General features: G+C 45.7%; 1 protein-coding gene across 2 annotated transcripts in view; it reads left to right on the top strand.

Annotated features, from left to right (window-relative positions):
• A1CF (APOBEC1 complementation factor) overlaps positions 1 to 7,012 on the top strand; it is a 20,033-nt gene extending 13,021 nt beyond the window's left edge. Inside the window, exons 8-11 of one of the 2 annotated variants that reach the window (XM_009876636.1) lie at positions 1,173 to 1,381; positions 3,517 to 3,653; positions 4,314 to 4,447; positions 6,861 to 7,012. In XM_009876636.1, the coding sequence (XP_009874938.1) occupies positions 1,173 to 1,381; positions 3,517 to 3,653; positions 4,314 to 4,447; positions 6,861 to 7,012 (632 nt within the window). The remainder of the gene's footprint in view (positions 1 to 1,172; positions 1,382 to 3,516; positions 3,654 to 4,313; positions 4,448 to 6,860) is intronic. The other variant, XM_009876637.1, reaches the window with a different exon arrangement.
• The last annotated feature ends 4,466 nt before the right edge of the window (positions 7,013 to 11,478 follow it).

Genomic DNA, 11,478 nt, shown 5'->3' on the forward strand with positions numbered 1-11,478 from the left:
ACAGGGAAAGATTTACCAGTCCTGGTGTTTCCTGACCCAAAGCCATGGAGTTTCCCAAGGAGGCCACATTGCCCTAATGGGTAGGGAACCAGCACTAAAATTCAAGCAAGATATTAATTATGTGCTCTGGGAGACGGGCTTCTTTTTTTAGGGGGGGGTTCATGAGCCTAATAATAAGCAGCCTATGAGAACAGAGAGTAGCTCTGAAAGCTTCTGGGTCTCTGCCATTGATCTCAGGCGACTGCACCTAGGACCAAACCAAACCCCCACGCCCAGGTGCCCCCAAATTAAATATCATTGCAGGCATCATTTGGTAAGTGTGGAAGCAAGCCTGGGGGCTAGCAAAAAAAAACAAAAAAAAACAACCCACAACCAAAAACCAAAACTTCTGATTTGGTCTTCCTTCCCAAGATAATACCTGGGGCAGTCAGCTTGTGTCCCCAAGCCCATGGCCAGGTCTCATGGCAGGCAAGGAGCCCACATGGCATGCCAGTAGGGCTGACAAGAACTGTGACAGCCAGTTTTTCCCATTTTTCAAAAGAGATGACAGGGGAGCTGGCATTTCCCTGGCTGCCCGCCGTGTTTTTGCCCACAGGGGTGAACCCGGCTTCTATGAAGGTTGCATTGGGAAAGACGGAGATGTGACAAGCCACCTTGCCTTACAGATGTGATAAATCTCTTGCATTACAGTCTCCTCAGACTACCAAGTAGGGTTCCCCAAATTAGAAAAGGAGGTATAATGGAGGGGGAAGGAAAAAAAAAAAAAAAAAGGAGCCAGATTCACATAAGCAAAGGATAGCATAAAAAAAATTCAATGAGAAAGTGAAGCTACACTTGTGGGAAGCAAGTGATACCAGCTCTCCCTTCTCTGCCTTTCAGCTACAAATCCACGCAGAAAGGTGTCACATTATCCAAGCTGACCAAAGAAGATGAAAACTGGGTCAGAAACAAACAGGGCTCCCTCAGAAAAACCTCACCTGTCCAAATATATGAGCCCAAAGAGGAAAGGCATCAATGTGGAGCCTGGGGTATCCCAGCAGCAGGCTACGGGGGGGCTTCTTGCCCATCTTCTCCCCAAACCCAGTGAGTGGGGCTAACTTTTCCATTTCAGCAAGAATCAGGGTGATTTTTCCGGTGATTTGATTCGGTTTAATGCCTTCTTACATTCCTAGAAATTTACATGAATGTACCTGTAGGGGCTGCGGGAGTTAGAGGACTGGGAGGTCGTGGCTACCTGGCGTACACGGGCCTGGGGCGTGGATACCAGCTCAAAGGAGAAAAGAGGGGAGAGGATAAACTCTACGACCTCTTGCCAGGAATGGAGCTCACACCGATGAACCACGTCGCGCTAAAGCCCCACGGGATCAAACTCGCTCCTCAGGTATGTGCGTGAAATAAGAGAGTCGGTATCCCAGCCAGAGGTTGTCCTTGCCCAAAATTATTTTGGGAAGACACCCCCTCCTCCCAGCCTGCTTGAATCTGCTCTGGGGACTGATAACTAAATCCATTCTTGCATCTCAAAAGACATTAAGAAAAATAAAATATCACTAGTTGCGTCTTGCAGCACCCACCCGCCTCACTGGAGAATGGCGTCTGCTCTCCCTTGGAGGAGAGTTTTCCTAAACTGAATAAAGGTGTTGCTCCATAAAAGCACTGAGGAGCACTAAGGGTAAAGAAATTCTTACCCAAAAACGGGTTTGATAAACAGAATGCATCGCCTGGGGCTTCACCACGGAATCCTAGACTGGCCTAGGCTGGAAGGGACCTCAGAGATCATTTAATCCAACCTCCCTCTCATGGGCAGGGACGCCTCTCAACTAGATCAGGCAACACATGGGGATCGAATGGGAATGAATGCACATATGTGTACATTTTAAAATAATTTATGGGAAAAGGTGTTAACTGCCTGCATAACCCAGCTCTTAGGACAACATTATCCAATGCACCATGAGGAACCAATTCCACCCTGAATTCTGAGGGGCATCTTTTCCTATTAACACTTCAATAACAACAGCGTCCAGTTTGGCAAAGCCTATGAAAACATCCTTCCCCCTCAAAGAAAAATGGAAAACGGGGTTCTTTTCCCCTGATGGCAAAATATCACAGTCCCCTTACTCTATTCTAACACCCGTTTTTGAGGACACATTTTTCCAGCAGCTGAGCTCCCCACGGCTACTGTTTCACACCAGCAGGTCTTAAACAGCTACCGCTTTCTTCATGATAGCCTCGTTAGTAGGACAGCCTCATTAAAACCAGTGAGCCTCTTCTATCCAATGCACCAACACCATGTCAATAGCGTCTTGGAATGATGGATTTCATTTCTGCTGCCTAGCTGGGATGCTCACTGTTAATAAGTAGATCTGCCTTATTGATGATTTGAACGCTGACGTGCCGTTATAAAACCAACACCTGTATAAAGGCGTTGGGACAGCAGGGAACAAGCATTGCTAATAGTCAAGAAGTGTAATTAATTCAGTTATTTATGCGATAAGGTGCTAAACTTTGGCGGGAGCTCCGACTGCAGAATAAAAGGCAGTGGTAACATTTAAATTCTACATTTCAACTGTAAATAAAATAAAGGGTAACTTTTAAATAAAGAAGGCTACAGAAAGGTGCAGGCTGGAGGCACTTGGAGGTCTTGGCAACACAGCCAATGTCGCAAAGCCCCAAGATCCAACAGGTTCTTAGATGAGTGTCGGGTCTGGTGGAGCTACTTGGAAAAAATAAAAATAATTAAAAAAATGGACAGAGCACTGCTCACAGGGAGGCACGAGAACATCATGCTGTGTTCAAACCCATTCAAGACAGGACATACCCATTTAAACTATGGGTTTAAAAAAAAAAAAAAAAAAGTAATACAAAGCCAAAGCAGAGCGTTTCCGGACAGCGCTTCCCAATTACCGTGGAATAAGCTGTGCTAAGGCTGGGGGCAACGTGGTTCAGCATTTCTCTTTCAAACCAGAAGGAGAAATTGCCTATTGAAGCCTGTGTAATTAATTGGATGGAACACAGCCTTTTTTTCTTTTTTCTTTCTTGTGGTGTTTTTTTTTTTTTATATGACAAGTATTTGGACTTTTCGTGGACTGTAACCAACTAAGCCAGGGAGGAAACAGAACAGGGAAGATGAATGCCACCTGGGTGTTATAGCATTCTTAAATAGAAGTGAATAGATAGAATTTCCGGGGAGAAATCAAAGAAAACCACACCAACAACAGAAGAAAACAACTAATCAGCAAAAGGACAAAGATGTCCAATTTAACATGGTAATAATTAACTTCAGGGATTAAACAGGCTTTTAAAGTATAAAATAGGTGAATCTTATACTTCAAGGTGAATATAGGGTCTTGTCTGCCATGTATTTCTGTATTTTTTTTGGAAAGCTGTGAGGAATCTGCCCCAACATCCTTGAAAACCCTCTGGAGGGAAGGAAGCAGACCAGGGCAGGGGGTAGAGCTGAGCGAGAAGGCCCCGAGGCTGCAATTAACCCAAGCAAAAATTCCCTTTTCTCCTTTCTAGATCTTAGAAGAAATCTGCCAGAAAAACAACTGGGGCCAGCCCGTCTACCAGCTGCACTCTGCAATTGGCCAAGACCAAAGACAGCTCTTCCTATACAAAATCACCATCCCTGCCCTCGCTAGCCAGAACCCGACCCTGTACGTAACTCTCTGAGGTTTTCTGGGGTTTAGGATTGATTTTTCTTTTTTTTTTGGTGGCATTTTATCTAGTGTCTCTCCTCAAAACACGAGTCTTTTATTTCCTTTTTGTACATATATGTTAGGGAATATACAACAGACCCATAGTGATGTCTGATAGACTGAAAGTCTGCCGTGCCCGGTGGTGCAAAGATTATAGAAAGCCAGAAATATTCAGGCAAAAGGGTGCTTTTTAGCACAAAAATAAAGCAGACGATAGCTCCCGTGGGAGAAAGCAAGCGGCTTGCAGGAATACGCGGATAATTCAGCTCCAAATGCGATTCTAAACAATTCTGACCTAAAACATCATTTGTGGTGTATTTTAAAGAAAACCCTGGGCAGCAGCAGGCTTTCTTTTGGACTGAACGTGCACAACATACTCTGAAGGGATGCTGTGTCCAAAACGAGACCCAGGGCCGATAAACTCAGCAAGGAAACCAGGCTGCTACTACAAGGAGGGCACTTTGCATCACCACAGTAAAATAAGCTTCCGATATGTGGATGATGCCACCCATGAGTGGATCAAAACGTTTTGGAGGCAAGTCCCAGAGGGACAAAAAACAAACAAAACGAAACAAACCCAAACCTAACCCCCAAGCTAACGTTGCGCTCTACTCACAGACATCCCTTCACACCACCCAAGCTCAGCGCTTACATCGACGAAGCCAAAACCTACGCGGCAGAATACGCCCTGCAGACGCTGGGCATTCCCACGGAGGGAGCGGAGGTGCCTCCCGCAGCTCCGGCTTTTCCAGGTATGGGAAGGTCTGTAATAGTGAAGGTCTCCTGGAATAGGATTGCTCCTGCTTCCTTGCAGATGTCGAGGATCAACCCAGTTTTGGCCACTGAGGGCAGACCTGGCTGTGCTCCCCCTCTCCAATGCCTCTGCTTTTGACTCATTACTTGTGCGTGTGACATCTTGCTGGCCTATACAGGGATTTATCTCTGTAGCAACAAATTATGGCATATGCACCACTCCAGGCTGGGGTGGAAAGTCTCGGGTCTGACCTTGTACCTCTCCGGTCTGACCTTGCACCCAGCAGGTCCAACGCCACAGTTAGAGGAGGTTGCTTAGGGCTGTGTCACAGGCTGGGGACCCTCCCCACCCCAGGTACACACCTCTCCTCGTTTCCAGTTTGTGGATGGCTCCTTTCAACTGGAAGCTCCAGATAGGATGCAGGATCTAGAACTGGCCTCCCCAGTGCCACATCTGGGATGAGTCCTCTCTCTGGACCTTCTGGCTGATGCCACGCCGGATGGAGTAGATCTTCCTCCTTGCAAAGATGCGCAGTGGATCAGTTCATGGTCCACCCGTCCTCCCCCAGCACCTTTTGAACTGCCAAAGACATGACGCAACCGCGAAACTTCGGATCTGATCCTAGCTCGCAGGCTTTACATTGCCCGTGCTCTCCGGCACGATGGTTATTCTGATGTAGTGGGAGTAACGTGTGCCAAACCGCCCATGAGGAATGCATTAGTCAGTACTACTGAGCTGTTTGGAGTGTCTCAAGGACGGATTTTTTTTTTTAAAAAAAAATAAAAATCTATCCGGCTTCCTGCCACAGCAGCCCGCAAAAGCCACAGAAAAATCATTTTGTCTGGGTTTGTGCAGGCTTCCGCAGCGTGGAAACCACATGGGCTCTTTATTGAATCCAGCCTCCGCTCATGGCTTAATTATAATCTCTCCTTTTTTCTTTCCTCCACCTTGATTTGTTTGTCTTGGGAACTCAACAATTTGACATACATTAAAGTTTCTGCTTTCAGCGCACACTGGTCCTGGATCAGGACTTGCTGAAGCTCAGCTCAGCCCAGGCCATGCCCAGAGAGCAGCTCATTTCTCTCACCGTGGTGGCAGACGGGCTTTAAATGCCCCGTTTCTCAATTCCTATTTGAAATAATCATAGAATCATAGAATGGCATAGACTGGAGGGGACTTTAGAGATCATCTAGTCCAACCTCCCTGTCATGGGCAGGGACGCCACCTCTCGACTAGACCAGGCAACACATGGGGACCGAGCGGGAATCGAACCCGCGACCTCGGTGTTGGTCCTTGTTGCCAGCACCGCGCTCAAACCACTGAGCTAACCGGCCAATGCAAAGAAGATACTCATATTACAGCAAAAATTACAATACTCATAATACTTATAATACTCATACATAATACTCATTATAATACTCCTATTCCTTATAATACTCATATCATAGCAAATTTCCCATGTTTTCCCCTAAGGTAAAACCTTCAACAAGGCAACCTGCTCTCAGTGTTGCCCCTATCTCCCTTCCCCCCACCACAGGGACCTCAGCTCTGACTGACCTTGAGTTGGACCCATTGCCCAGGTGGTCAGTCGGAGATTTTGGCCCCTAGGAGATGTAGTTTGGCGGCAGAGCCTAGTCCAGCAGAGGCAACGGGTACCCCAGCTGCTCTCCCCAAATCAGGGCTTTGTCTTAATTCTTGATTCTTTCATAACAAAACATTGTGGTCTGGTTGACAAGCTGCTGTGTGCTGCTTCCAGACAAGACGAGCCCCAAACAACGTTTGTTTTCCCAGTGATTCATTTTGCAGCGGCAACGCTAACATTTTCCCATGGAAAATTCTGAAACCACAAGTTCCATTAGAAGCTGATGGGAAAAAAAAAACCCAACAGTTTGCGGATTTTTTTTCTCCTGATATTGCACAGAGGGAGTTTCACTTCTCTCTAACATGGCTATCCTAAATCTCATCCATTTTCACTGTGAAGGGTATCAGAGTCATATTTTTACCATGAAAACTGCCCAGATTTCCCCTTTTCTTGCCCTCCTTGTGTCGAGCACAGAAGGAGGTACACGGAGCACTGTTAATACCCTTTTAGCTCAGAAATAATCAAAGCCTAAAGAAAAATTATTCAGCCGAGAGGGGCATTCCTCAAGTGGCACGTTTAACAACTCATAGGTGAGAAAAACGCATTACTTTTCCAGCTTTCCTTGTTGTTGTCGCCTTTAATGTGGAGAAAAAAAAAATGCCCAAAACCCACCTATTTAATCTGATTAGACTATTTCTATTAGCAAACTCATTGCTGCCTACGCATCACCCCCATCAACAGCAAAGCCTTCCCATCAAAAAGTATCTGACTTTTGAACGTCTTTTCATTCATCAGCATTTTTTTTTTTCCTCCCTACTTTTCCCTGCAGGATACACCATTGCTAACGCAGCTGCGACTGTCACAGCCACTCAGCTCAAACAAGCGGTAACTATGGGACAAGATTTAGCGACCTACGCAGCCTATGAAGCTTACCCCGCCTTCGCTGTCGCTGCCCGCAGCGATGGCTACGGAGCATATTGATCCTGTCTTTAATTGAATCCCCTTAAATTGAGCACAGGCAGGGAAAAGAAAAAAAAATAAGGAAAAAAAGAATCTCAGTCTGACAATTCTTACAGCCTCATGATTTTAAAACTAACCTGTCACCCGAAGTTAGGTTTTAGTCGGAGTTTCGTTCTTGTAGTTCTGTAGTTTCGTAACAGGGTGTTAGGGAAGGGAAAGGAGAAATTAAAAAATTAATAATAATCACTCGAAATTAGATTTTCATGCTAGAAGGCAAAATCTTAGCCCAGAAAATGAGTAATTCTCAGGTGTGCGTCTATACATACGTACATATATCTATATATGTGTATATATATGCACACACCTCGTTGTGTGGGTTTACAAGAAACAACCTGTGCTGAAAACAGCTGGTCCCATGGACGTTGGGATGCGGTACCAGGGAAGGATGGGGTGTCTCCAGCTTAGCCTCCTTGTGTATCAGGAGCTCCCAAAATTTGCCTCCAAAATTTCCCAAGCTGGGTAGAGCAGCGGGTAAGATGCAAGGTTGCCCTCTTACTGCCTCTGAGCATCCCGTGCTCCTGGTGCTGGGGGCTGCATGCAGGCATCTCAAGGGTCTTCTAAATGCATTCTAGCACAGCCAAAAAAAAGACATTGAGCATCATATCACGAGCCCAACAGGCTCATTTGCATGCTCTTGAATGTTAATTTGATTTTTTTTTTAAAAGGAGGAGGCAAGAATTCAGTAGAGGTTTCTTTTCCCCTCTTATTTTGCTGCTTCCCAGCCATACCTACCAGTCATAAAACAGCACACAGCAACACACTTTTTTCCACCTCCTGTCGAATGGCACCTTCAGTGAAAGGCAGGAAAACTTTTAGGAGTATTAAGGTTGAGGACCAGAAAAGTGCTATCCATCGGGGCCAATTCTCTACTTAATTAGAGCAGAAGAGCTCACAGCCGTGGCCCAGTAATAACAGGCACGTCTACAGAAATAAAATCAGATACACGGAAGCTTTTTTTAGCAGGATGGAAAGAGGCCTGTCTTGCTGTCGGCGCTGCTTGGCACATTAAATCAAGGCTGCCGCCATTCTGGCAAAAATCAGTTTAGTAGAGGAGGGTCCTCTCATTTTGGAGAGCACCAGTGTTGTGTTTGAAGGATTTGGGGCTGCTGAGAGCGTCCTCTGCTTTACAGCAGGAGGGCATTATCTGTTTATTATTGCCATCGGATTGAGGCAGGAATAACGACGAAAAAGGAGAAAGCCGGTGTTCGATGATTACAGCAGACATTAATCCTATATAAAGCAACCCATGAAGTAATGCACACGAAGAAAACCTGAATCTGCTCAGTCTAGGACAGGTTAAAAAAAAAAAAAAAAAAAGGCCTTCTAGGGGAGAACTTACAACCAAGTTGATGATGCCTGTTGATTCCAGCCCAAAATTTTTTATCTGGTCGAAACAATGTCATCATGGCACCACACAAGCCGTTTCAAGCAGAGCTTTTCCTGCGTGTCCCCAAAGCTGTGCGAAGTATGATGGGTCAGCAGACTGCCAGGAGCTCAGTGTTCTCTGCTTCAGCCAACTTGATTTCCCTAGGAACGGAACAAAACCCACCTAAGCTGTACAGTTTGTCGCCCTCTTCGACCCTTTCTATTTATAAAGTAGGTGATCCTAAAGGTATTACAAGCCCTCAGAAAACAACAAGCCTGTTCACAGAGGGCGAGATCACAGAGTGTTATGGGTGTTGTGGCTTTATTTTCTCTTCTACGTCTTCTAATTCGTGTTTGGCTGCCAACGAGTAACATATCCAAGCGTCTCTCTCCCTCTCTCAAAGGCTACCGTTGGCAGAAAGCGTTTCTCACTTTCCACGCTCAGTAACTTTAGTCTGCTTTTTCAGCTATTTATATAAGTTCAGAGAGATGTCAAAGAAAAGGGCAAGAAGCAGTATTAAAAAGCGTGTGCATGAAGCACTTAGTTTTGTTTTTTTTTGTACACATAGTACAATGTTTGTATAGAGTTTTAACGCTATGAAGTGTAGCAAAAAAAATAATAATAATCACACTGTCCATTTACTGGAGGACAATTGTGTACGTTTAAACAGAATGAAGTGAAAAATGGCATCTCAATCACCCATTAAAAGGAAATTATAACCAGGATTAAATTCGGTGCAGCAAGTCTGTAATCCTAGAGTAATCCAAGGACGTTAACTAGAGTTTAAAATACCATTAAAACTTTTTAAACCAACATACACGCCTCAGTCCTTTTATACCCCAGGTTTCATCTGAAAGGGCCATCCCATGTGTGGTAAATCAAAACGCACTTTGCTCCGCAGGGACCGATTTGGGGTCAGACAGGCAAGGTGACAAGCCGCTGGGTTTGCAACCTGCACTTTGCCGACACTTGGCACGCACAGGCGGCAGAAAATCAGCACTGCTATTCTTCTGCGCTTTTAAGTACAAAAATGGGGGTTAGGGTTTGTGGTTGGTTTTTTTTTCCCCACCACCTCTTCAGACAATATTTATCTGTCAGTGCTGCAGGAATCACCTTCACTATAAATGTATTACAGTGGCAATGCCTCTGTTTCTTACCTGATCCCGATGGAGATGTCTTGGGGGCAATACTGACAGCAAGCCAGCAATGCACAAAAAACTGTAAGGGTTTAGATGGTTTGATACATGATTTAGGGCTGTGAGGGATTGGTCCTGCCTTGGCAACCTGACTACAGGCTCTTCCCAAAAGATAAATCAGCTACAGCTCTCATTTTAAGAAGATGAGGACCTGCTCCGTGGAAGACGATGACAGTTTAATGAACAAGCAATAGCAATTCCTGCTCACTTGCCCAGTACAAGGGGTTCTGGGTTTGTACCTTTCCAAAGAGATCCTGACCCCAAGAAACAGGGGCAAGATCTGGTACCTTGCTACTCATAGCACACAGCACCCCGCCAAAGGCTTGCCGACCAAGCTAAAAGAGATTTCACTAAAATAGCTTGACATTGCTCTTACAGACGTACAACGAGGTCATCTGTATTCTGGGCTTTAGCAAGAACAGCAGCTCTGCTAGCTCTATTATTTTACCTCATTAGTTTTTCCTGATGTCCTGCTTTCATTTTTCTTTGAAATCAGGGCAATGGCAGAATTCGCTTTTGGGCTTTAACATCTGCTCTCTCTCGGAGACCTGAGATCCCCTCTTCACTCAGCAACAGCTGGCTGATCAATTTTGGAGAGCAAAAAATGATTTTTTTCTTGAGCAGACATCTCAAACCCACAACCCAACATAAAAACCCCCACGTTATTTCCCATTTGTAAAGATGTGGGTTTCCAGTGGATACCAAGACAAAGTGAAAAACCATATCCATCCTTCCCCAACAAGTCTAAGATAGATTTGAGCTGTAAGTGATGAGAAGATCAATGGCCCAGAAAAATCAGCCCGTGGCCACATGTTTGGCTGCTTGCAGGGCAGGAGGTAAAAAACTGGCTTTTTCCTCCTCCCTTCTTCCATCCAGCCCTTTCCTAGAGGTCTCTACACCACATCTGAGGAGCTAAGCAAGAATAAAACATGTCTGAGGATTACACAACAGCTCTGCCTTTGGAGGTAGACAGAACCTGAAACATCCCATTGAGAAACTGTCTCCCATGTCCCACCGAAACCTCCTCTAGAAGTCCACGGGATAAGGTCTGCAAGTGACTTCCAAGGGGAGCTGCTTGATCTTTGAGCCTGCACAGCTCTCTTTTCCCACTAGTCCAGCTAGATCTCCCAAGGACCATTTCCCCATTGCACACCTACCTGGTTTTTCTTTTTCCGGGAAAAACAAAAACACCAAAACCAAAAAATCCCACCACTTTGAAGGGTGACATTCCAGTTAGGGGCTACAAATCACTGCTTTTCACTAGCTGTCCGGGGCTCATGGCATTATTAGGGGGTGCACCTTTCTTTTAAGGACTGGAAATCACTGCATCCCCCCCAAAAAACCTTGGTCTCAGCTAAAATGGCAGTTCTCAGCTGCCTTTTGCTAAGTGCTGGTGGGGGGCTTCGACATCGCCTCCCCACCAATGTCTCTCTTTTTCTAGGGAAGGGGGGTTTGGGAAGGGTTGCTCTCTCCCTGGAGATGTCCTGCCACCTGGAGACAGGGCATGTGCATGTCCAGATTTGGGGCCGGTGAAAAGTCACACTGAGCGTGTGGTGCTCCTTCACCCCTGGAACCACCTAGTGCATGTGCAGCCACAGTTGGGGGGGAGATGTTAAAAACTACCCACTGTTGGACCTGTAGTTAGGTAGGGCAAAAATATCTCCTGTGGGATGCATGAAGAGAGCGTCAGACCACCAGAGGATCAGATAAAAGCCTGCATCAAGCCTAGAGATAGCCGAGGGATTCTTCTCTTTCCCCTCGCCTCAGGTCAGAACCTAATTTAGCCTCTCTTCTACAGCTCCAAATACTGCTGGTACAGCCCAGAGGGAATAAATCCGGAGGTAAATTCTCAGATGTGGGGCCCT

This window comes from Apaloderma vittatum, unplaced genomic scaffold (assembly GCF_000703405.1).
Source record: "Apaloderma vittatum isolate BGI_N311 unplaced genomic scaffold, ASM70340v1 scaffold2829, whole genome shotgun sequence".
NCBI lineage: Eukaryota > Metazoa > Chordata > Aves > Trogoniformes > Trogonidae > Apaloderma > Apaloderma vittatum.